The following is a 27,000-nucleotide window of genomic DNA, read 5'->3' as shown; positions in this document are numbered from 1 at the left end:
ACCAAAGTTTGTGTCTTTGTTAAAGTTTTAACATTTGATCAAGTTAGTTTTGGTTCTTCATCGTAATAAAGGCATTCATACATCCTGTCGTCATCACCTGGGTGGGCAGTATCTACCGATACTTGGCATTGATTGAAAAGTCCAAAGGATCGTTAAATCACATTAGACCGATTTTAGAAATCAGAGGCTGAGAGATCCAGATTTTTAAGGATAAAAGGTCAGGGGTTCAATCCTCGGTCTTCCTCACCTGCATGCAGAAGTGTCCTTGGGCAAGATGCTGAACTCCTAAATGGCCTCTCATAGATGTTTAATACACTCATTTTAAGTCGCTTTTGATAAAAGTGTCAGCAAAATAACATGTTATAATCTCTGTGTCCATTAAACTCTGCTCTGGTCTTTGGTTTGACTGTATTCAAACAGTGACGGATCCATTTTTGTTTGCCAGTCACATTCCTCACCCTCCTCACCCTCAATCATTGGACACCCCATGTATCTCCCATTTGTCTTCTGCGTGACTGTGGCTCAGAGAGTGTCGCAGGGCGGCATGTTGTGGTCACACAGTGGGAAACCAACGCAGACAGCCAGTGCATTTCTCTGAAGACTTTACACAAAGCATATCTGCAAAGCATTTCCACCACCAGCGTCCTGAGATGTAGATCCCATACAGTCGTTTGCTTCATACAGCTTTATTTGTTTATAGTATATCCACTGTTCAGCACATCTGTTGCGACTTATGGCGTTTGAAAAGCAAGCCCCTCCTCCCCCTTTCGCTGCTGCGGTGTTTCTTCAGTAACAGTACATTGCATTTACCATATATCTGCTTCTGCCATAGATTATCTGTGACAGCCGGGTGTGTTTTGGTTTAGCTTGCATGTGTGTTTTAACCAGATGTGACGGTTGTGCTTTTTACTTCCACGCATTGTGCATCCACACCTCGGGCCATTTGTGTTACTCTTCTTTCTGAACTGTATGATGGAGCGTCCCAGAAGACTATAGGCAACTGGGGTCAATATCAAAAGAGACGCAATGTGCAGTTTGTGCTTTCTCCTTTAGATTTACCCTGTGTTTTAGAGACCACAAAAATCCAGAGCTGTTGCCAAACATTTTGTGAACATGCAATTTCTGTGTGTGAATGCACGTTTTCTTCTCTTTTTCTTCTGTATTTGTTTTTCTTTTCTGTGTGACACATACTTTTTGTAAAAGCACCAAATCCATCCACACATGCTCACCTGGGTCCGATCTCAGTAAACTCACAAAAGCTTATTGACTTCATTCAGCTTCGAGGACAAACACGACTCCCACTGTATTCTCGCTGAGGAACAATTTGGAAAGATTTATTAATTTATTACTCAGCTTGCATTTCAACCAGTTTAAAAAAAGGTGCAGATGAGTATGTGTTCCATCTGATTTGTCTCTTCAGATCACATTTTGAAATGTGTAGATGCTCCCAAAGGCATTGGCTAGACAAGCTGAGCCCCGCCCTCTTTTCGAAATATTTTTATATCATCTAGCTTTGATGCATTTGTACTGGATCTGAAGGCTACCTGGAAAAGGAGGGATGGAGGGATCTGATTCATTGATTAGTCAGCGCAGCCATTTAAATGTCTCAAACCAACATGACCATCACATCAGATACTTACCACCACAGTTACTACCACTACCCATAATGCAATGGCAATGTCCCCAGTGAGAGTTGAAAGCAGCTCAAGGTATCTAAGTAAACCAGGATTCAGTAGTAAAATGATGGGGGACAAACCTTCCTGATGGGAAACTTGTAAAACATGAGGAAGTATTATTACCTGTGCTTTGGAATGATTAATGCAAATAGTCAGCTCCCAAAGGCTCTTGCATCTCGTTGTTCTAACAAGTTGACGTCTTCGTCTTTTACGTGTACAGCTTACAGTTTTTTTCTGCATTGTCTTCGTTGTATATGCAATTTTTCTGCACATTCTTCTGCTGTATTATCACATGGCGTCACTCATATATTTTAAGGACATTTTACTCTGGGGTCTGGCAGGAGGAGTTGTGGAAAATGGCTGGATCCACTGACTTGGACATCTCCAAACGCAGACCCCTCCAGAAAATATCAGGAAAACATCCAGAGTTCATTGCATGTCTGAAAGCAAGTGAAGTGAAGAATTCTGCAAGCGAGTCAGTTTTCCTACATATTTTCCATCTGATTGGCCTCATCTCCATTCATTGAATATGAAAAACCAGCTGTTCAGTGAAGATACAGAAGTCCAACACTGCCATCTTCTTTTAGCGACTAGATATGTAGAAACAAATCGATCAAAGTGGAGAATTATCTGGATCTACAACCTTGAGCGCTCAGGCCAAAAGACTTCAATGTGTATTAATAATAAAGTTGTGGAGTATAACTTTTCAAACTGTGCAGATGAAGGAGCTTCCTGAAGCCTGGCTGGAATCTGACTATAAATTTCACTTCTTGGATGTGTTTTAGGGTCACTGGCGCTTTATCCAATAAGTCTTATTTTGCGGTAATAGGACTCTAAGCAGTTAATTGGACTCCCCAGGATCACTGAGGTTTGGCTGATGAATCACTGGCTGCTTTAAATTGCAGAATGTTCTCAGAGAGCTCATTAGCAGAATGTGTCAGGAATGATATTCTTGAATCAGAGTAGAGGTTTGGCAAAAACATCACCTACTTCCAGGGTGCATGGAAGAAGAGTGTTATTTGAAGATTTGTCCTTTTTCTGTAAGTTTCAGACATACAACTTAAAGCTTGAACTATAAAGTAATGAGTTCGGTATCTCATGAAGCACAGTGGCTTTTCTTAATAGGTTTATTTAAACTGCAAAAACTCATTGCACTATTCATGAAAATATAAGTTTGTAGCAGACCAAGATATTCTTTACGTACTTAATCTATACGTCCTCCAAGCAACCTCCCTGTGTCTGGATTCAAGGTAATTATGTTTGGTCTGTAGATTATCGTTAGAGTGGAAATCTTTTGATTTGTTTTTTTCTCCACTGCCTTTGAGAAACTCTTCAGAATTAATAAGCAGTTGGGTAGATGTAGTTTGAAAATGGCTCAAGTACCTGAAAGCCCTTGAAACCTCTCAACAATTAGTAACAGCCTTTTTATATTAGATTTACCCGCATTTGGAATAAATAAAAATTTGCTCCATATGGCCCTGAACCCCTTCCCTTACATTGTCATCTGTTTTATTCTGATTTATTTTCATCCGGTGTGTAAAAAGTAACATATGTATTAATATGTCTATTTTTCAATTTTCCTATTGTACCACAAGTTAAAAGTGAGTAATTAAAAAAAAAAAAAAAAAACATTTTAATATATGTTGCAGTAACAGCAGTGTTCATCTTCTCTGAGAGAAAGATTTCACAGGCAGAGGATTATTTGTAAGAGCCCCAGGACGAGTTGGGAACAGGAAGTTGTAAAACAGTGCCTCTCCAATGTGACGCTCCTTTGTGGGAAGAGAATTTCTTTGCCACACTTTTTTTCTAATTGACAACATAGCTTCAGAGGTTCATGCTTCTGAGAAAAAGAAACACGCGACCAATTCTCTCTGTTAAATTAACAGTGTTTTTCATTGTCCTCGTTTAATTGCGGTTCCCTAATTTCATCGTGGTTCATTTATTTGAACAAACGCATGCGGACACACACAGCCACATAAACACTGACGTGCTCCTAATGTGCAGTTTATGGAGCTTTTTGGAAATGGAAAGCGTAATTTCCTACAAAGTTCACAGATTGGCTCTGTGGGAAGGAACGTGTTTTAAAATGAATTCAGGGGTTCCAGGAGAGAGGGAAGGTGGGGGAGGAGATCTCATTTCAAACTGCAGCAACTGGGGACCATTACCTCTGTGGGCCGGGCCGGGCAAGGTTTGTGCCTTTAGGCGGGAAGGAGGGGGGGGCTGGACAAATGAAGTCACTTGTTCCTAAAACAAAATGTGCATCAGTGGCGTGTCCCTGTGTGGGTTCTCTTCACGGTGTCAGGATGTAGTGGTGGAGTCATGACCCCTTGGATTGCTGCATAGCCCTGCAGATGTTAGACACACACACACACACACACACACACACACACACACACACACACACACACACACACACACACACACACACACACACACACACACACACACACACACAAACACACACACAGGCCCTCAGGCCACGGAGCTGAAACAGACACTTCTTGTCTCCGATGCTTCACCCTTTGCCCTCGTCACATTTTCGCAGCCTCTCATGATCTTCTGCTCTCGTCCCAGACTTTGGTCAATCTGGTGTAAACAGCTAGTTAATGAGTGATTGAATAATAGTCGCTCTGTCTCTGTCCATCAGCCTGTGATCATAACTTTAACCACAAGATGGCACTGCCAGACTTCGGTGCTTTCCAGATCGACCTACTGGACACTTGCTTCTCCAGTAGATGATGAAAACCATAATTTATTGATTTATACTGAACATTCGGTTGGAATTGAAATCAATGACCATGTCGTTGCTAGTGGACAAATCACTGCAGTTAATTAGTGATATAAAATTCCGTCATGGATGAGCTCATTGGAGGGATTGTGAAAGATGCTGTTAGAGACTGAGCTGTGGCCATTCAGGGTTTGGTCAAAACGGTCATCAGGTATTTTTTGGGGGGCAGCTGTTTTTGGCAAGAACAAATATACCAGTGCCTGTTTAATTGTGTGTGTGTTCTTATAATCCAAGATGCATTAGATGAAAGCAGCAGCAGATTGATGCCTGCAGACCTCAACAGCCTCAAACCTGCGTTCCAGCTCTGCTAAAAATAATTTAGAGCTTCATTGTGCAGTAGTGGGCGTGTCCATCATAGACAGGAACTCCAGTATGACACATCTGTGTCTGTATGTCAGTGATCACTGGATTTCCCCCCAAGACGAAAATAACCACAACCCATAAAAAGAAGGAATTTAGTTCTCAGAAGGAAATGTATGTTTTTACTGTGTGTGCAGAATGCAAGTCACACAATCCTGCACAACAACAGACAAGCTTAAAAAAGACATGACCACTGACTGTAGCTGACACGTCTTTGTCAGACACCAAATTCATTCAGTTTTGATTGTATAACACAAAATCACAACATAAATTGGACCGTAGACCTCGAAACCCAACAGCTCCTACAACGAGCAAGCATTAGCAAATGTGAAAAGAAAGAACTCTCTCAAGCAGAGTCAGTCTTGTTGTGGGCGGTCGTCTGCCTCGACCGGTTGTGGTGAGCGGACGCATTGTTGTCTCGATCAAGTCCCAGCTGCTTCTCCTGCACTGGAAACCTGTTCATTTAAAGTCTATGTGAGTCACAGACAGATGAGATTTTTCTAGAATTGGATTAGTAGATGAATGAAACCAGTGAATATTGAGTCCAAACATATTTAAGCTACAATACATAATAATACATGATTATTAATGTATAATAAACTTTTTAATAATCTTTATTTAATCCATGCAACAATATGATTTAAATCATCTAATGCCACACCCACTGAGCGGCGGTACAGTGAAGCAGAGCCCGGTCCATTGACTATTAACACAAATTCTGCTGGTTTGTTCGAAATACACAGAAAATCGAAGGCCTTTCCCATTTGTCCTCCATTCCACAGTCAGAGCTCCACTTTGAATTATTCCTCCAGATCTGCAGTCTGGTCAGTTTCTGAATCAAATATTCTGGCCGGCCGAGGGTCTGTTATACCTGTCAGCGCTCGCCGAGTGATTTCTCAGAAATTAAGCGTTGCCCTTTTATTCCTACCGCACACGCCACAAATATAATGTAGTTACATCAATAATAGGTCGGAGCAGAATAAAATATGATGACAACTGTCAGGGATTGATAGAAGAATAATGGGTTTCTAATGGGTGTAGCAGATCCATAAACCTGTCCGGTACCGACCAACCACACGGTCTATCAGGAAGATATCCTGCGGCTCGCTCAGCTGTCGGTGGAGGAGGTTTGAGTCCTAATGGTTGTCCTCAGTGTGAGTCAGAGCGAGTGTGAGGTGAGAGAGAGAGAGAGAAGTAAGTGAGGGTGAGTTGCCGACTGCTGAGTGTTTCTCTCTGACAAGCAAAGAGAGGAGCGAGTGAAGACGAGGGGTTAGAGCCTGGCAGGTGCACAGAGGACCCTTCGATACGCTGATGACACCCCCACCTGGATCTGACAGGTATGGGTTGGGAAGCCGGGCTGTGTGTTCCTGCAGCCCCCCCCCTGCTCTGCCTACCCAGAGCCCCGAGGGGTAAACATGAATAATATATTCTTGCTCCTTATGGCAAGTGCTCAGGAGCCCCTATATGCTGCTCACATGCCAAACCCAATGCTGTCACAGTGTGACGGCAGAGCGCAGCCCGGCTCTCCGTTCGGAGGGCTACTCGCCACATGGGGTTGTGTGTTTTGTTTGGTTTTGTATGAAATTCAAAGGCGTTTAGTCATTTTCTCCCGGGATGTTTCTCTGCACTTTCAAAGGCTCTGTGTTTCCAGAGACAACGAGTGATTTGGTTTGCATTTTTAAAAATCTGTTTTCGATAATATGATGGCAAGAAATACATGTTCCCCGTGTGTCTTTGAGGAGGACATGACACTTATTACATCTGCCGAGGAGGTTTTGTTTTTGTCTTTGTTCGTCTCTTGTCTGTCTATCAGTTAGCAGGATTATGCAAAAACTACTGAATGGAGAACTTCATTTACATCTGTATCTACAATAATGATTGATAATCGTAATGCACACATGCATTTGTGCAGGAGGACATATGTTGTGTTAGTTTCTAGGTGCAAAAGCTGAACAATGCAACGTGTCCCTGGGATTTCATGTCTGACATTATCTTGCTTTTAGTGCTTTTTTCTCTCATGGAAACTCAATAACAGTTTAACAATTAAATTACCATGCAAGTGGTCCTCTAACATAATTACAATGGATTATCCAGTTACGTGTGGCAGAGTTCAGATCGGCTGCAAATCAACGTGACCTCTAATGGCAGCAGCTGTTTGTCTGCAAAATATAAAACAGGAACTTAGAGCTCATATATAATGAATCGTGTATTGATTCTTGGGACAAGCAGGTGTGTTTATGTCGTGGTATAAAATGCAGCAATATAAGACCTATGAATTCAATGATGTTAACACCAGATATCACGTAAAAGTGTTCTTTCAATATGAATCAAGCATTTTCACAACACAATATTTAATCTAACAGCGTTTAAAGTTAAGATTTATTACAATTACTACGATAAATTCAGGAGAAACGAAACCACACAGAAATCATTTTCATCAGCTGCGCATTTAATGTATAACAACAGTACAAAGTGAAGTTTTTGCTTGCAAAATAGTAGTTGTTTTTTTATGTACAGTATTTATACAATAATATATAGCTAAAAAAAACATTACAGTTTATTGCACGACACAGTTATAAATTATCATTATTATCGAACCACACATGAAACAGATGAGTTCTCTGTCACATATTTCAACACTTAACAGGAAATGTATCTATTTTATTTTATCTTTTAGATTAACATGAATCAAGGTCCTGTGGGGGGGACATTCACCCCACTGATACTGAAATGGTACAAAAAGAAGTTCTTCAGAATTAATATGACAGACGATCGCAGTGACTCTTTATGAGACAGTTAAACGGCGGCGAGCGCAGAGAGAGAGAGATTCTCGTCTCTCATCGTCGCAGGTAAAACTAAAACCTCGAATGAGCGAGAAACCTCGGACAGACTTTTTTCCCTCATGATAATTATTTTGAAAGGTTAGATATGGCACTCTATAAATACAGCAGCAAGGAGACAACAGGCAGTCAGGTCATATCTACACAGAATGCCAAATGAAAAACGTGTGAATCGCATGAAACAGTCGGGTTTGTAAAGCAAGACATCACGGTGAAGCATCGGACATTTAATGAATACACTTTACAACGACCAGCTGCTGATCCACACACATACATCATTAATCACGTATCCACTCTGTGTACAGAACATAAGGAACACCTGCTTTAAAAGATCCAAGATCTCCAGGGTTTCGAAATTTCTCCTTCCCCGTGATTAATTTCCAGGTTCAGTTCAAAGTGGATTTATCAGGGAAATCAAAGAGGCATCAAGTCTTCATCTGCCTTAATCTGAGCAGATTACTCCACAGGAGCAGCAGGTGTTCTCCATATCTCGTACACTCGGTGCATTTCAAGTATCATGCTCAATATAAACAATGACTGATGAAACGCGGAGGGCGCCGGCGGCCCGGGTCAGGGCTAATCTGATCCTGGATCAGGCTCAAGAGCATCATTAATCATGCTCGCTGCTACAGTTCGATTTGGTCTCCACTTATCTTTCAATGGCTGAATTAGTGGCCTCTAGATCATCACTGTACAAAATTCCCTATCTTAAATGGGATCTTTTTTCCGTACTATTAATAGCGTCTACGGGAGAATTTAACATGAATGAAACATGAGAAGTATCTGGCACAAAAAGCCGGGTTGTGGATCTGGAAATATATCTACATACTGCCTGTGTATTTCAAATTTAAACACAACAATATTTGGCGTTTGATTATTAAAGCCTCACCTTGTCAATGACAAACTTTGTATTTACTGTTCTGACCCTCGCAGAAAAACAAACATAAAAACAAAATAGAATAGTGAGTTTCAAGTAGGTGAACGAGAAGTAATGATGCCACGGTCTTTAGTTTTTCAAGCCTTTACAAGGCAACAGGAAAAGGCTTAACAACACAACGTTACACATCTCTGCTCCCATTGGCGAGGTCGCTCCAGGCCTGTGATATGTACCTTGAGCGAGCGTCCTTCATCCTCCAAGTATAAAAAGTACTCTGTGTATCGTCGTGTCCCGTCCCATTAAATCGGCTCCTGTCTCTGCTGAGCCCCTCCAGTGACTTTTCAAGTTGAGTCTTTCTTTATTAAGTGCTGTTTTTATGACATTTAGTATAAGCACCGACTACAAAGACAAAGCGTTGCCCAGCGGGAAAAAGGATTGGCAGAAAAATGAGCAACAACGACAGCCGGAATCCTCTTTCTTCTCCTCTCCCTCTGTATATGGGAGCATTGTTTGTTTTTTCTGAAGCTGAACGTTTGCCTGCTGGAGTTTCTCCTTCTGAAAAAACGATGACACTGGACACGAATGTCATGCTTTGGGACAATCTGCTGTTTGATGTGTGCTGGGGTTTGTGTATGTACAGTTGCATGTGTGTGTTTGAATGTGTATGTAGCGTTTGGTTATACAGTAGGTCCATAGTAGTATACATAAGTGTGTGTTTGTGTGTCTGCACAATGTCCATATGTGTTGGTGATTGGTTTATAACACCTCTGTTGCCATGTGTGTGTGTAGTGTGTACATAGTGTATATGATTGTGTGTGTGTGTGTCTGTGTGTGTGTGTGTATGGGTCTCAGCTCTCTGCAGACATGGCTGAGATGATCTGCTCCAGTTTATACGCCAACTTTTGCTTCTGGGCCTGTTCATCTAGCTCCAGTGCCTCAATGATCTAAAACACACAAAGGCACACACACACACAAACAGAGAAACACACACATGAGCACAAATATGACGAGGCGTATTATTGGTCAGCTATAGGAATCATAAACAGGTACTCACATATAGATTATAAATCAAACAGATGTACGAAACCGCTTCCACTCGTTATTTATTTTTCGGAGGAAATGCATTTTTATTGTGCTGGACATTTTTACTGCATCGGATCAAAATATAGATTGAAAATGATCTTTGCAGTTTCATCTAAATTAACTGAGCATTCATATTCTCTCTTTCTCAAGTTGTCATTGTTGGGACTCTGCTGTGTTCATGGACGCCGTGAACCAAATGAGTTGTATTCATGTGTTCTAACACTTTGACACCTTTTTCCAACCTCAGCGTAGTAATGAAGAGCAGAGGGAAGGATCAGGTGTGACAGGCACATCAATAATGTAAACTGCAGGCACCTTCTCAAGTCTGTATTTGTTGGAGAGGTGTTAGGTTTCGAGAGCTGGACGAACAGTTTGCAAGAGACGAAAAGTAACATGGGAAAATTTCACATTAGAGGGTATTATTTAGGGCTGATTGTTAAATGACATGAATTGACTTTTCAGACACCACAACAATCCTCACTGATCTGTTCGATGAGAAGTTGAAATATGTAATTTTAAAAAAGAAACAGTATCTGTCTGAACACGTCGGGATTTGTGAAGAGCATTTTCTGACATTTTAATTATCAAAAACCATTAATCATCGATCAGTCTACACATTGATTAACATTGAGAGTTGTAAGTAGTTTCAGCCCAATCTTTAAACTTGCACTAATTGACACTTTCTTGCTCAGTGTAACAAGCTGATAATAACTAAATAATGACTTATGGTTGTTGTGGTGAACTTTCTAACAGACAGTCGCCTACCTGCCCATCAAACACACAATTTAAGTCACATCCACTTTTAGTTCGACCTCCACCAGCTAGGTAATATCTGTATCTTATACTATATACGTTCACCCGCCGGTGGAGAACTTTCCCGAGCTTCTCCCTGAAACCAGCTGCCTGCTGTGGACATATGAAGCCATGACGCTAACTCTGATACTCTTAGAGTGAACCAGAGCGGTGAAGCTGTGAACCCAAAGCAACGAGAGCAAAGATTAAAAAGCACCGAGCTGTGGGGAGCTGTCGAGCTGAGCCACGGTTCTCAGTGGGTTCACCACGACAAGGGACATGTTTACATTACACTTACCTTACAGCCATATGAATTATTGTTAGTATAGAAATATTGATGATAGCTGCTTTAAAATGAAAAGAGGCAGACTCCAGTCCCTGCAGCAGAACCCCCTCTGCAGCACATTGCCATGATACAGTGTGGTGACTCGGGCGCTCACCTCTTGGCTGTACTTGCTGACGTAAGCGTAGATCTCGTGGAGGGCACTGAGCACGTTGAACTCACTGGAGTGAAGGCGAGCCTGCTCAGCCAGATAGGCATTCATATCCTGATCACTGATGGCAGGCAGGCGGTTGATGTCAGCGTAGTACCTGAGCGGAGACACACACACACACACACACACACACACACACACACGGTCAGTGTCAAGGACACAGTCGTGCATGCCAGAGCTTTTCTCTTCACTTGGATTCTGTCCACTCTTGTGAAAAGCCAGAGATCATCCAGCGTTAAAGGCGTCTGTAAATATGAGGAGTTTTGGCAGGAAGATGAGGAAATGTTTCACTCACAGGTTCAGTCATTTAGTAATAGTTCAAGTGGCTTTAAAGCAAACCTGCACAATAGTTTCTATAGACCAACACACAGACTCATATTACAAAAGGATTTTTATGACGTATTAAGTAGTTTTCAGACATGAACTCCTGAAATTCTCTGCACGACGGGGTCCAGACTTTCTGGATTTAGTTTCTCATATGGAGAAAGCAGCAGGAGATTGTCCAGTCAGACGCGTCGGTTCTTATTCCCAAAAGCTGTCGAATATCGATGTCTTTTCAAGTTCTCATGTTTCTCCTTTTTCATCCTGAGATATTTGTAGCTATTGTAGCTTTTTTCATTTTGCATCTGTCGTGTGTTCGAAACATCATCAACACACCCACTCGCTCAAGGTGAAGCCTCCAGAGAATCTCCTGCTGTGTTCTCACATGTGCTTCCAGAGAAATGTCTCCAGCAACTCACTCTGACATTCTCACGTCCAGCCTCCACTTCACTGTATGTCTGAAAGCAGCTATACTTTGTTCTAACCCTACTTTGTTCATGGTTACTTGCATTAAAGCCAATCATGACTTTGACTCATAATATATTTTCACAAATTGCATTAGCTGGAAGATATGTTGCACCAAACCAAGGTTTCATAAACGGTGGCAGCTCCATTGCACTAAATGACAATTGTGTGAGATACAAAAGAACCATGGCAACGCAAATGATGAAACAAAAAGAACAACATAATTCAAAGTGAAACTATTGTTTATGGAAGGTGACAGTAAACAACAAGTATTTTCTGGCGTAGTTCTTGAATTGAATAATACTTCAGAGATTAGAATAAGATAGAATAAAATGTACTGTAAAATAATAACATGAGCGATAAGATAATTGTCGTTATGAAATAGCATGAAGAGGAATCCAGTAAGTCAAGGTGACAAACAATTCTACAGTGCAACACCGAGCCTGACAACCTCTATTACTAACAACTCGATTACAGAGATAGTTCTTTGGGAGAAAATTATGATTCTTATTCACACACACACATACGCACCTTTCTACCCAGCTCTTGTAATGCGGTATGTCCTTGGCGTAGAGCAGCTTGGTGGACGGAGAGTCTTTCCCCAGACGGTGTTCGGACGTTGAGCAAGAATCCATGAAGGTTTGTGCCACCACAGAGAGACAGGCGTCCGTGATGCTGTTTTTGTGGATGTCAAACACAAACTGAGGATTCTTGATCACGTTTACCCAGAACCGAAGTGGCAGGCTGCAGCAGATATTGAGAGAAAAAAGGCAGAGAGGAATATTTTAGACATTGCAAAAGGAAATCGTTTCATTAGTTTGCTTATTTCATTCACTCGATATGAGAACGAGCTGTGGATGGCTTTGAAAAGATTTAATTTAGAGCTTTAAAATCTAGAGTGGTAGAGATGAGCTGAAATAACATGAAGCCAGAGAATAAGATAGAAAAAATAATCATAACAAGAATTGTCATTATGAAATAGCATGAAGAGGAATCCATTAAGTTGATATTTAAGATGAGATTTTTAGAGCAATACACATATCTGATCAAATTCTACAAAAAATAAACTTCTATTGCAAAAACTCAAAATGAGAAGCTGCCTCCTATTATCAGCAGAGAAATGAGCTGCAGCCCTTTGAGGAATCCGTCTCACCAGTTGCTCTTCCACGTGTGGCGAACATCCATGTCATGAATGCCGTGTCTGTCAGCCTGCTCATCCAGGAAGTCAAACATGTATTTGATTGCGAGAGGCAGGGCGGTGCCTCGACACACCGTGCTGAAGAGCGTCTCAAACAGGTCGTCCACAAACTTCTGCAGAGTGCCCTGTAGGAAGAAACAGCAACAGAAGTAAGGACTCATGGTTCTTCTGCTCTTTCCATGAACATCCTGCAGCTGTGACGTGCAGAAAACTAATATTTCTGCAAAAATCACAGTTACAAAACCATTTTGCACCATTTATTTCCACACTTGCTGTTTGTTGTCTTCCTTAAAATATTGTACCTTTGTTGCGAGCAGCCTCGTCAGGTAGATCTCAGAAACCATCTTGCTGCCGCGCTCGCCCTCTTTCTGGTCGCCGTGGTCGTGGTTCTTGACCAAGTGCCAAACTTTGACGCCGCTCTCCATGTCAGGGGTCAGCATGGGCACGCGGGAGTGGGGGCTGTCGGGACTGGTCGGGGTGGAGCGGAAGGGCACGTCCACACCTGGATGGTCAAATTTGAAATATCAAACAAATAAGTTTTAGCAGACTGTAAAAAGACTGAGGACTTTCTCAAACAGAGAGAAACTGTCTCAGAAATCTACACAAGTGCAGGTTGGATGTGTGTGTTCACTATTTCACTGGTTGTCATAGTATTGTCACTGTGTGTCTTTTTTCCTGCTCCTCCTGTGTGATATCAAATGTGCCATCGTCTTCACTTGGGTCATCAATCACCTGAGCCTTGTGTGAGCTGCAGTTTCATAAGCGTGGTTTAAATTACACACTGAACAAGCCGGGGGATGAAATGTATGTGAAACCAAATGATGAGACTGTATTTAATGTCCCTTACAGAACATAAACACACACTTCAGAGGGACATATTTCAGATGGCACATGTTTGAAGGAAGGTGCAGTAACCTGAGGCTTCAGACAGTATTTGCACTGTGTTGATGTTGCATCTCTTTGTTTTAACATGCGATTCTGTGATAATGTGCTTTACAGCCGACCTGATGAATGGGAGCAGCAGATGGTGCAGCTCTCCCGTGTGTCGGATGAATATTAAACATTTGTATTTCTTAAACAGAACTGACCGTATCGGCTGATGCTGCGTGGGAAGCTGGCTGAGCAGGGAAGGTTGAAAGAAGACATCTGTTTGGGCACCAAGGCCACTACACAGCGCTCTGACACCTGAGGAGACAAAGGTAAAGCCGCTCTATGATTCATTTTTTATAAATTCCTAGCTTGAGGGTCATAGGCAAAATTAATCATGGCTGGAATTACAAAAAAATTGCTGTAGATTAAAATCCAAGGACCCCATATTATGATTCAGAGGTTATGAATGCCAGCCTTGGGCAGTTGAGTCCAAAGACTTCACAATAAAGTTATTGAGGATCGAGTTCAAGTAAAATGTTCTGTAAAAATGAATCCTGACAGTACAACATGGATCACAACAGCTTCAACCACATTATAGGACCAAAACATATGAGATTGTGTCAGTGGAAATGGCAGAAATCCTCCTTGCTGCAGTATAATTCAGCTGAGTGACTAATGCCTCATGCAGTCGGAGTGTAGGAATGAAATCTAGTCCCCTTCCCCCCGTTAAGGATTCAGTGACTTGTTACTAACAGAGACAATTTCAGTGAAACCAAATGAATTCATAGTTCTTCTCAGTGCAGATTAAACCCTTGAAGCGTGCATTAGCCTGCTGAAACTCCACATTGTCTTATTAACAATACTTGTATTAAAATGGAAGTGTGTTTCTCATGTGTAGTTCACTGACAACTGAATGGTTCGAGGTTACAGAGACCGACCAGACTATTGCAGCTTGGTCCTACATAATGTATATGTGGCTATAGCTGATAGATTCTTTAAACTCTTGGTCTACCTCTTCAAAGACGATGCAACATTTTCTATGTTTTTATATATTTTCTTTTTACGACCAAGTATAAAAACCAAAAATTTCCACACCTGGCAATGAAAGAGCAAAAAACTGCTTGACAGATTTGAGGTTGTACATCCCTCTCTAGGCAAAACCTGATTTCAGTGCAGAAAACCCAGTTTCCAAACCCGTCTTTGTTTGTACAAGTTTCCAGCGCTGTTGTTTCTGTGGAGACAAACATGTCTGACAAAGGAACAGCGTGACTCATCCCAGGTCCGTGACCTGTGTAGTCGTATAAATGAGCAGGCGGAGAGAAGATGCTGGAGAAGACACAGGAGCATGTTCCGTTTGTGACTGGGAGTTAGAAGAAGAAAACGCAGGCAGGGGTGAGGTGAGTGATGTGAATATGAATGAGCAACACTCCGTCCTTCATCGACAGTATCTGCTGTGACGCCCTTGAGCAACTGGATAAGCGCAGTTTTTTCAAATAGGTTGAGAAAGATTTAGGGTTTGCGGGTGTGAGGGAGCAGCAGCGTTTGACACTCAGGTTTTTAGTAGAGCTGCAACGACCGGCAGACTCACCCAGGATACGCCCCTGCTGATATTGTGTTGTTAGTGCCAAACATGAGCTGGTACCAACTTCTTAAACGTGAGAACTTTTATCGTTTTCTTTAATATAAGCCTTTCACAGGTATATTGGTATTTTCTTTTATGTTCCCCGATATGAAACTTTTAGTAAGTAATGAAATAAAGTAAAAAGACGTTTCTTTCTATTTAATAGTTAAATATCAGCACTCAATTTCATTTCTTTGTCATACAGGCTCTAAAATGATATCTTACCAATATATAATAGCCAATTTATCATTAACTGACACATTTCATTCCCTCATATCCGCATCAGACCTAAAAAATCCATCTCGATCTGGTATCATTGTAAATGGAACCTGTTTGGACAAAACCATCAATTTAAATATGTCTATTTTTATCAGTTTTGTGACATGTTAACTATTTTATCACCCAATCAGGAAAGAAAGCCAGCAGATTAAACAACAGTAAACGCTGTAGCCGTGGTATGAGCAGGTTCTACAAACCTGGTAGTGCATGAGTGTGTTGAGCCTCTTCCAGTCGCTCTCTATCTTGGTGGTGATGTCCTCGTCCTGCAGGACCACACGAGCTGTTCTGCCCTGCCGCCACTCTGCAGGAAAAAAACAACATTAATACTGAATTTTGTGACATATGGCATTTCGGGGGGAGAATGTGTGTATGCCAAGTGTCTGACAGCTACACGTTGTCTAATGTTCATTGTTCTTCTTGCAGTGTCCCTTTTTTTCCTGCTGCGGATGAGGTCATGTTATCATTTTGCGGTGGTGTCAGCTTGATCTTTGAATCGCGGCGGAATGTCAAAGGTAGCGGCCCAAATGTCACCGAACACACCGGCCTGCACATTTCTGCTCGACAATTAAAGTGTTTGTGATTCTGCGAACAAGCTACAAACGACACAGTGTCTTCTCACGCGGTTTCAAAACGTCCAAAAGCAACCGGGAGAAACTCATCCTCTCCAAATCCTTAACCTTTAAAGGTCCCTCAAGGGATATAACACTGCAAACCTGAAGCAGCAGCATCATCCACTTCTTAAAGGGGATCTTACTCCCCCCCGGTTTGAAGGTGCATGTCAACCTGTGCCGAGTCATTCGGCATCGGATGACATGTTGTGGGCGTAAGCCTGCGTGTAGGTGCGCTGTCGGTGCGGTTTAATGTCAGTGCTGCAGAGTGTTGCTGTGATTCCGGCTGTAAACAGCTACAGGAAGAGGGTTGTTTCCCAGAAATTGATGTTGAGCCCTTTGTTGATGTCACAGGTCTTCAAGGAAACATCTCACACGCCTGCTCTCAAGTGTACATTTCCCTCCTGTCGTTATTCCAACAGATCATGTGCCAAGGCAATTTTTCCCCTGTATGTTCTTATCTCACATTGTGCTGTATAACACAAGCGGAATAAAACAAGTAGTTTGTAGGACTCCACTCGGCGAGGACTCACCCAGATCCATGTCCGAGGCTCGCGGCCGCTGTGAGTAGGGCATGTTCTTGTATACCGCATCCAGGATCTTCTCCTTCACCTGGGTAATGGTGTCACAGTTGAGCACCTTGACAGGGATTTCTGGGCTGTTCTCATTGTCTGGGTTCACACAGCTCAGCGTCTGGGGATCCGGTAGAAAAGAGAGCAAGAGAGAGAGAGAGAGAGACAGGGGGGAGGCAGGTGAGACTCAGAGGAAGAGAGGAACTATAGGAAAAACCCTTTCATTACTTACACCTCACCAAACTGTCCTGGTGGAGAGGAGCTCGGCCACAATTGCAATTTCACCTCTCCAGGATGTGGCGGTTGTGCAGCTCTGGCAGGGGCATTAAACAAGTAATGAGACACGGGCTCTCGGAGATTCTGACATGGTGATCAGAGAGGTGTCATGCTGCTGGTGGCTGGCTCTGCTTCGGAGCGGGGGGGGGGGGGTTATCCTGATGGGCTGGGGTAGGAGTCCCTACCATGAGACGCATTTCAAACTCTACAGTGCCCATAGGCCAGTCAGAATTTGAAAGCCTCATTACTCTTGATTATATTTATCCGTTAATATATATGAATTAGGTTATTATGCGAAGGGGCTGTTGGTGTGAACGCAAATCTCATGATCACCTGCTCTGGATATTCTCCAGAGTTTTTCTTTGAATTTCCTTTGAAATGTCACTGAGAAAAGACATTAAACATCAAATTCCTTCTGGTGTATATGTACAAACATTTGTCAACAGCCAAAGAGATCATAATTGTAATTGGACGCCAGTGAGGGATCCTCGTCTCTTATTTGGGATGTTTGTGCATAGATCATGTTGAGGTGATAGCACAAGCCTGTTTATTATGACCTCCTATGTAAACTAGGAGAAGACACATGGTTGTATAGGCAGCGAAAAGGGATCTAGACTTGGTGTTAAACTCGTGTCTACACTCCGAGGTTTTATTTTCTCAAAGTGCTTGTTTCTAGAATCTACCTGAGCGTCTTGAAATAAATATTTAGGTATGCAAGACTATTTCCTCGCTGTTGTCATAGAACTCAAACTTTCAAAGGATTTGTAAATCTACAACCAAACCAGCCACATTTCTATGAAACTGCTCTTTCTGAGAAATGAACAAAAGTGAATGCAGAGGAAATTTGAACTTTTTGTTCTTGTTTTTATTGATGCCTTTATGACTCACCAGTGTCTTGTATTCGATCTGCTGTCGGATGAGCTTGTCCTCGCTGAGGGAATAGCGCGCCTCTCCGGTGATGGAGTCGATGGGTCCCTTCTCCATTTGCTGTTTGATGGCACAGAACAGCATGAAGAGAGGCTCGCCGGCACACTCCTTTGTTTTGGGAAGCAAACCCAGGGATTAGAGAGGAAGGTGGGAGAAAGCAAAACAAGACACAGAAAAGAAGTGAAGGGAATGGAACGTGATCTGTATTCGGTGATGGGACTCGGCAACTGGAGCGTGACACATCAAACCTAATAAAATGGCGCTTTCTCTCCTTTTGAATTGCACAGCTTGGAGATGGATGTGGCCCCCCAGGTAGCCATTATCCCTCCACAGTGTCCATAATACACATCGGTATTGGAGCATTACGATCACAGCAGTCTGTTTCACAACCCGCTGTATCCACGTGAGGATTCCTGCCCGTGTGTATCACGTTGACACCTGTAGCGATGAGGTGCGGGAAAGCCTATATTCTTACCTTGAGAAATTTGTGCAGCAGGAAGGCGAACCAATTTGTCAGCATCTTCTCTGCCACCGACTCCGTTCTGCAAGACAAGAGGAAAGAACATTTGTGAGCGAGAGGCGTCCCACCGAGACCCCGAGTGCTCTGATTATTCTTTTATAATTTAAGACGTAGAAGAGCCTGATATTGTCAGAGGCCCGAAAAACACACGACATGGAGAGTTTACAGAGAATTACATCCATTTTCAGAACTCAGAGGTCCACTCCTGCTCTGCTTCTTCATTGCACTTAGTGACGTTTGCGTTTGAGTCCAGATGGGACGATTTTTACGATTTACTGGAGCAAATCCCTCAAAATCATGTAACGGTACCTTTAAAGCGGAAAATAAGCCCCTTTTAATCTGAGTGTGATAGAAAGCCTGCAGCGTTACAGCCACTCGCTCTCTCTCTCTTCCCAAACCGGGTGTCTCTCTGTCGCTCCATTTCCATCTTTACCTTCACTTCAACCTCAACGTGTACTGACTCCACTGTTGACGGCTTCCCATTAAATTTTAGAGCGTTTCCACACGAGCAGTGTGTTTGGGCTAACAACGTCTTGTTGCACTGGCTCCCCTGTGAATGCATCCTTATATTTAATGAGTGTGCTTCATATTGAGAGAGCCCTCTTTTTTTTTTATAAAACCCTCATGAAACATTCAATAGGCCAGTCTCAGCACTGGGAAAACAATCAGCAGATAAGCAGAGGTGGAGGAGAGAGGCGAGAGGAGGGAGGAGATGAGAGGTGACGGGGAGAGAAACGTGAGCTACAGCTGAATGTTTCATGAGTGGCACACAGAAGATAAGTCAGACTGACAACAGCTCTGCCGCCGCTGCACTCACTCGTCCCCATTAAGTTCTCTTCCTCCGATAGTCTCTCCCACTCTCTGTCACTTTTACTGCTCCTGTCTTTCACCTGTCTGCTCCGGCTCCTGTTTCTCACACTCGTAACGGCTGTTTCACGCCGCTGCACAATACAAAACCGAACAGAGGTGGGCTTTCCTACACTGGCCTACTTATTCATCCATCAGGAGGGCCGCAACTGGGCCGGAAAGCACAATGCACGGAGGAATTATTCGAAGCCAAAGGATAAGTGAGGCCGTTCAGAACCCGTCAGGTCTGCGACAGAGGAGCCACTCGTTTAAAACCTCTGACCACAATAGAAAATGTGTCCACTTTTGGTTACAACAATTCACAAGGCAGTGTTTGAACCATATACGTGATTTGTTCCAAAAAGAGGAACTAGAGGCAAAACTTTTCATGACTCTGGACCTGCCTGTTTGGAGCTGGCTGGTTGTTATGCCTGTGGTGATGCAGGGTCTTTCAGTAAAGTGAAACCTGAAGCTGCTTCACTGCCGCTGCACGAAGAGCTGTTCACCCGTTTATTCAAAGTTCAGTTCATTGAACCCCGAACTGGAGAATCTGCTGTCGGTACCATGAAATACATCCAATCTTTGCCATGTGGTCACCTGTTTATTCAAAGTTTATCAATATTGAATAATGTGTCCTTATCGCCTGAAATTCAACACTGCACTTCCTTGGGTCCTTAAGATGCACATATTAACCTAAAACCCTAAGTTTCTCAATGTAAACCACCAGACTGGTTTTACAGGACCATTTTAATATGTATTTAACTTGATGCTCTTCCTTATTTTGTCAATATTAAACCTCACATTTATATAATTGTAATACGTTTCATTCAAAAGTGAGATATTTAGCTATACAACATGACATGCACTATTCCAGAATAACAAACATTATCACGATTTGAAAAGAACTTAGACAAAAAGGATATATAGAGATACATATTTTCTCTTTTATGTATAACTGTCTTTTTATAATTTATAATCCTTCTGTAATCCTTCTGTGACAGTGAATGCCTTGGTTTACCTGCGGAGAAGCAGTTTGGGATGGTTCTTGCTCTCCAGGTTGCGTTCTATCAGGTCTGAGAGCAGGTGCTTCAGGATGTCGGTGGCGTACTCCAGCCGTCCCTGCAGCGCGGTCATGATGAGCGAGGCCACGTAGCCGCGGTCGCGCATGGAGAACGAGCGCTGCAGCTCCAAAGTGCGGATGAATGTCAGCAGGAAGAGCTTGTTATTCACCAGCTGAGCGAACTGCTTCAAGGCTTTTTCCACGTTCGCCTGTCCGCTCCCCGGCACCTACACACATTGTGTGTTTTTTGCATACAAACAAAGATGCACACGCTCATTAGACAAAGTCATAATGTAGATGGTGGAACATTAAGGCACGATGACACAAAACTGATCATAAACACTGCCCCTGAAAAAACCCACTACTGTGGCTACAGACGTCAGCAGCAGTGACGTGCAGAAGGAAGTCACGATGACTAAACTTCACATTTAAAAGGCTCTTTTGAACAAAGATCTTTTGAAATCACTGTGACCATAATAAACCAACCATTACTGGCAGATTAAACTTGACCTTGACTGCATGAATAGATGTTCCACACATATTGACAAAGCAAACGGTTTGTCAGAGTGACATCAAAATTAGAAGCTTCAGCCTTTAAATACTTAAGATCAGGACAATAATAGAACAATCAAAGTGATAACAAATCAAAGTAAATTTCTCTTGAGACGAGATTAAGTCCTTGGGGATTTAGATGAGTGAATGAGAGCGAGATCAATACAGAACAAAACATCTTCAAGACAAAAAGATTACAAGTAAATAAGAACAGACTGATTTCCGCTTGCAAACTTTCCTCAGAGAAAGTTGAGTGAGTGAGGACGGTCAAGGTCTTAAATACTTAAAGACAGGTATAATCCATACACAGATGGACAACCTGTCTCCTCCCACCAGCCAGTGGGAGTGAGTATGTGTTGCTTCTCGCTATAGACTCAATCCTTCAAGATGCAGAACTAGATAACCAGATAATACATCTAGAAAGTAATTTATCCCTTCGTCCATGTTCCATTTAAATGACTGATTGAGATTTGTCGATTTCTATTAAGTGGTTTGATCTTATATGGGTACTGCCGGCTGAACAACTATTTGCCCCACGTGGATAATAGAGATACCCTGAACCTGCAATGACGTCAATTGGAGCTAGAGCCGCTTATAAACCGTTGTATCGAGGTTCCACCAATACACATGCTCGACCAATCGTTTCATTACATCACGTAACTCATTAAAATCAAACTTTCTGGAAAAATCAACACTTGAACAAACATCTTTGTGATAAGAACTACTTTAAATGACTGTTGTATGATTTAGTTTGGTTCATGTCCCATTTACTAACATGGGTGAGGCGGGATTTATGACCTATACTGCAGCCAGCCCCCAGGTGGTGATCAAGATGACTTAGCTTCACTTTTGGGGAGTTGTTATGACGTCTATCTTTATTTCTATGGTTTATATCTGAAGGAGCTGTTGACTAAAACGTTTTAAACACACTAAATGTTCTTTATGGAGTGAGTGGGATCTAGTGTAGAAATATCATCATTGGAAATGTTAAGCATGTAGTTTTGCAAAGAGTCGGAAAAAAATACACTTCGGTGAAAAGTTTAACTCAGAACAGGCGGTGAGAGAAGAAGCCAAATCTCCTCACAAACCTCATCTGGTGCGAACTCGGCTCCGCACACAGACCTCGAGCTGGAGTGAGCAGACTGACATTTGCTCACACCGCTCACTTCGACAGCAGTTTGACAGCTCTTGAACAACGAGCCAAAATCAATCTAGCTTTGGAGTATACTGGAGCCCGAAGGTCAAGACGTCAGAAAAATAGTTGAAGCTGGATTCAAGGGGCTGCAGCCGTGCTCCAGAGGGCCTCTCACCTCCAGCTCTCTGAGCACAGGGTGATCATCGATGCCGGGGAAGAGAACCCTCATGGCGTAAGTTCGATAGTCCAGGTACGGGATGCCAGCTCTGTCCAGATCGCTGGTTAACTCGTTGATGTCCGTCTGTAGTTCTGCAAACGCTGCGGATGATGGAGAAGTGGGATAAATATTTTACCAACACTTTTCAACATCGTTTTTTTTTAACGGCTCATCATTTTTTCTGCTACGGAGGTTTTTCAATATTAATTCTGAAAGATTTCAAAGCCATCTAAGAGTGGAGCCTTACATTTTTTTGGAACCACACATTCCTACAAGAAATCTCACAGTGTTTTTAATTTTGGGTTTATTAATAATGATATTTAATAGATATAGAGTTTGGCTGCATAGACCCCGACCAAATTATGTTTATTTTCTATGCTTAAGTTCTATATAATTGTATTTGTGTTTTATTAATAATAAAGTCTATGGTTATAGCAAGCCTCAGTTACATTTCTTTTTCATAATAGCTTATAAAGACATCTCAGAAAGCATTGCCGTTTTTTAAATATAAATATAGGCCTATATATCAGTATCTCGAAAAATTCTAACTTCCTTTTTAAATCATCTTAATCAGTCGGGCTGAAGTGTTGTAATACGTTTTTTGTGTTATTACTTAACTAAATTTAAATAACTTCCTGGCTTCCCCAGAGGTTTCTATCATTAATGACCATTCAACTAGTCTTTCAATTACTCCCCCATCTGATACACGCTGGCAAATAAAATCTTTATTAAACTAAATCACTTCACAAACAAAGGCTCCACAGTCATCAGTCAAAACATTAGTCCTCAGCAGATGGTGCAGTAATGTGATTACGAATCAGATGCTCTTTTGGAGTTTTAATCAATGGGATTTATAAGCAGCCTCCCTCACTCACCCTCCTTGCACTCGAGAGCCACTCTGGACTCCAGGTTGTCCATCTGCATCTGCAGCCGTTTCAGCGTCAGGTCGTTCTCGTGGGACTTGCGTCTGTAGGCCAGGAGGACGATGACCACGATGATGAGGAGCAGGCCTCCTCCAGCCGTGATGCTGAAGATGGCAGGGAGCGTGAGCAGGCTGTCGGAGCGGATGTGAACTTCTCCGGGTGAAATGTGGAGTCCTCCTACTTGGACCTGGATGATTATTGAAGGAAACAACTGTAGGATTTGAAGACACTGTTGAGAATGCTCGATAAAAACATCAAAACATTGTTGATGATGAATTAAATTGTCCGACCTCCGAGGATTTGTGGACGATTTTCCAAGGCAACTGCCTTTGAATAAAACAAGTCCCCAGCACCCCAGCTTAGTTTCATTTTTCAAGCTCTCTTCTCATTATTTGCAAGAGCGGCTGTGAATAAATCTGTGGGGCAATGTGCTGTAATTGGGAACCTACCAGACCATGAGTGACAGACAAAGGCAGAGAGACAGTGACTAAGTGAAAGTCTGTCAATGACCCACAAACACAGTGACGTACAGACAAACACTGACCCACATCCACGCAGACAGCGAATCAGATGCACTGGCAGACAGACGGAGACAAAAGCCAAACAGAACGGCAGAAAAGGCGTCAGACTGACCAGGACTTTGTGCTGCCCGGTGAGGTTCGGTGGTTCACAGAGCAGCTGCGTGTCGGACACAGTGAGGGAACAGGGCGTGTCCCCGATCAGCACCGTGTAGTTCAGCCGGGCTCCACCAGACGCCGACGGCACCAGGTTACGTCCCTGAAGCGGAGAGAGAGATACAAGATGCTTGAACGCAGAAAACAAAAGAAAATATCGAACCTAAAATACATTTAAGATCAATAATCCATACTAGCAAGTTCTGGTCTGAGGCTTCATATGAAACCAACACTACAAATCCAGTCTGCTCCCCGGACGTCTTAGTTCTTTTACCCCTTTGGGACTTTTTCTGTGGGTTCCCAAGCAAATCTGTGTTGGAGTCTTGCTGATCATATTAGTAGCAGTTTAACCTCAATGAATTATTACCATGCAGTTTTTTGAGTCATTAGTATAATGACTGTAATGACTCGCAGCCACTCCCCGTGGTGCACGCTACACTGAGTCATTGAGTCATATTTTCTAGGGAATCTGCTTAATTATTTTACCAAAGAAAGGCAGATCGCTTCTAGATACAACCCATTATCCCATGTGCTCGTCCTCCACAGCAAACAGAGCTACAGATTATGGTTCTTGCTGTGTTGTTCAGAAACTACAAAAAGTATCCATGTGGTCCGACTGAGAGCAGGTACAACACTTCATGGGGAATGTCATGAGGACAACATAGCAGCTCGGTTCCATTTCAGCAGCTGCTTCCTGAGGAGGCTACAATTAAAGACCGACTGTGTCTCAGCGGCACGACCACGCTGTCCCATTTTCAAGTCTCCTTCAGGTGGGGGGGACATATGCATCCTTTCTCCCCCAAGTTTACAAACTGTTTGTTGAAGAGATAACAGCGGCAGCAAGCGATAAAACAAAAACTTCTAGCTCACGGCCCACGGGTTTGTCATAATGTTCAGTTGCATCTCTGTTGCTAGGCGACAACGGCAAGGGCAGGACAAGCTGGGGAAACTGATGGTTGTCATTTTCAGTTCGGCCTTCACGGTCTACGCTGTCCCACTGTGCACTTATTAATAATTATGTATCATGATGTAAGGATGTTGAGGAGAATCTGACCAGTGAGGACTGGACTGATTATTGAGGGAACATTTGGAGATTAAACGAGGACATAGCAAAGACGACATTAAACAAGGCTGATGAATACTTTATGTCCTGTACTGCACATCCAACATCCAACATCCCTGTGGTCGATGCCAAATACTTATTGGCCTGAGAGTATTCCCTCTGTGTACTGCGGGGTAATAAAAATAGAAAGTGTGAAAGCAGCAGCAGCGGGTCAGATCTCCTCCAACTCACTTTGAGGATGATGGGAGCTCCGGGTTTCTGCTCCAGAACCCCTGACAGGCTGAGGGGCTCCAGGTACGGGTTGGGGTAGTAGACGAAGCTGGTGTTGTTGTAGATGAGCAGAGCTTGGACGTTGTTGAAGACGAAGCCGAACTCGTCCACACGTTTGATGGACTCCTGGTCGGCGGTGGGCTCGGCCTTCAGGGAGGGAGCGAAGCAGCTGATGGTGGTCGTGTTCAGCACTTTGCAAACCTGGAGAGAAGTCCGATCAAATGAAGGAGTCACACATGTCCCCATTACACACAGACCTAAATGTCCTGCAGAATACAGACTATACACACATTTAATGACTTGAAGGGTTGTTTGCATAAATTATTTAAAGACATAGATTAATCCTTTTATAGGTTAATTATAAAAAATGTAAATTTTAGGAAGGGATGTGTCTCCCAATGCCTTAACTGTCCTGTTTGGTGTATGGCCTTTCCCACTTACTCTTTCCCCAGCTGATAAGGACTTGATAGCATTCACAACTCTGCTGGCCAGGAGGTTGATACTGCTAAAATGGAAATCCCCAGTCCCACCCACCTATACTCTATGGGTTAAGGAGGTGCTTTATTTTCTTAAATTAGAAAAAATTAGACTGACTCTGATTGGTAAGGCTGTTTCTTTTGAGAAGTCCTGGAATCCCTTTTTGGGAGCTGTCTGATCGCTGTGAGCTAAGTACTGCCTTGCTGAACTTGTGTTTCTTTTCTTTTATTTCTTTTCTTAATATTTTTATTTTTTTTGTATTGATCGTATGTATCTATTTATTTATTCATTCATTTATTTTTAGTATTACTATTATATTGTTATTATTATTATTATTATTATTATGATTATTATTATTATGATGATTTATGTCATCTATTCTTTTGTTAATGTATTTACTTGCTTATTTATTTTTTCTTTCTCTCTCTTCCTCTATCAACCCATCTTTTTTTGTTTTTCTTTTGTTTGTTTTTCTTTATTTTTCAACTATATGTGCTCGGGGAGGGGGGTGGGGTGTTGGTATCTGTTCTGTGGTATGTTGAAATAACATCTGTAATTGTTATTGATGGAACAGTATTGTTGTTTGTTAATTATGTAACACACACACATACATACATAATAAACTAAATGAATCTACACAGCCATGTAGGCTCTTTTCAGACCCGGTAACATCTGTCCTGAGAGATCGGATCACATGTTGACAGTGATAAGTCGTCTGTTCACACCTGGCATCGCAATGTGTCCTGAATGTGTCTCCTCTGATCACTCCTTATCGGATCTCACCTCCACTTTAGATGCACATAAACACGTAAATCATTTCTATTCATGATAGACCAAATAGTTTCATTCCTCCCTTATCTGTGTGTTTAGCGATTCGTTGTCGATGTGTGTTTCTGTGTGTGTATGTGTGTGTGTGTGTGTGTGTGTGTGTGTGTGTGTGTGTGTGTGTGTGTGTGTGTGTGTGTGTGTGTGTGTGTGTGTGTGTGTGTGTGTATGTGGGTGTATGTGTGTGTGTGTTAGCCAGAGATAAAGAGAGAGAGAAGGATGGGGCTTAGTTAATCTTTTTGTTAGTAGCCAGTCTAATATGGAATAAGATTTAACCCATTTAAAAAATAGAAATCATAATGTCAGGGCCAGTTGCATACTGCATATTGGGAGCACTGGGACATTTCCCAACTCCTTCATATATTCACATCTGTACTTTAAACCGACCACT

The 27,000-nt window shown here is 42.4% G+C and overlaps 1 protein-coding gene across 1 annotated transcript in view; it reads right to left on the bottom strand.

Annotated features, from left to right (window-relative positions):
* Nucleotides 1-9,389: 9,389 nt before the first annotated feature.
* The window catches only part of LOC132999932 (plexin-A2-like), a 64,968-nt gene continuing 47,357 nt past the window's right edge, over nt 9,390-27,000 (bottom strand). Inside the window, exons 17-31 of the mRNA XM_061069739.1 lie at nt 25,269-25,508; nt 23,934-24,077; nt 23,253-23,487; nt 22,336-22,478; nt 20,432-20,700; nt 18,523-18,589; nt 18,009-18,155; nt 16,806-16,965; nt 15,862-15,965; nt 13,983-14,079; nt 13,197-13,396; nt 12,850-13,019; nt 12,228-12,440; nt 10,857-11,007; nt 9,390-9,485 (exon numbers count right to left, since the gene is read on the bottom strand). Of these exons, the coding sequence (XP_060925722.1) occupies nt 9,390-9,485; nt 10,857-11,007; nt 12,228-12,440; nt 12,850-13,019; nt 13,197-13,396; nt 13,983-14,079; nt 15,862-15,965; nt 16,806-16,965; nt 18,009-18,155; nt 18,523-18,589; nt 20,432-20,700; nt 22,336-22,478; nt 23,253-23,487; nt 23,934-24,077; nt 25,269-25,508 (2,436 nt within the window). The remainder of the gene's footprint in view (nt 9,486-10,856; nt 11,008-12,227; nt 12,441-12,849; nt 13,020-13,196; nt 13,397-13,982; nt 14,080-15,861; nt 15,966-16,805; nt 16,966-18,008; nt 18,156-18,522; nt 18,590-20,431; nt 20,701-22,335; nt 22,479-23,252; nt 23,488-23,933; nt 24,078-25,268; nt 25,509-27,000) is intronic.

The sequence above is a fragment of the Limanda limanda genome, chromosome 4 (genome assembly GCF_963576545.1).
Source record: "Limanda limanda chromosome 4, fLimLim1.1, whole genome shotgun sequence".
Classification (NCBI taxonomy): domain Eukaryota; kingdom Metazoa; phylum Chordata; class Actinopteri; order Pleuronectiformes; family Pleuronectidae; genus Limanda; species Limanda limanda.
Note: the sequence above shows the minus strand (reverse complement) of the source record. Positions and strands in the feature narration are given on the sequence as shown.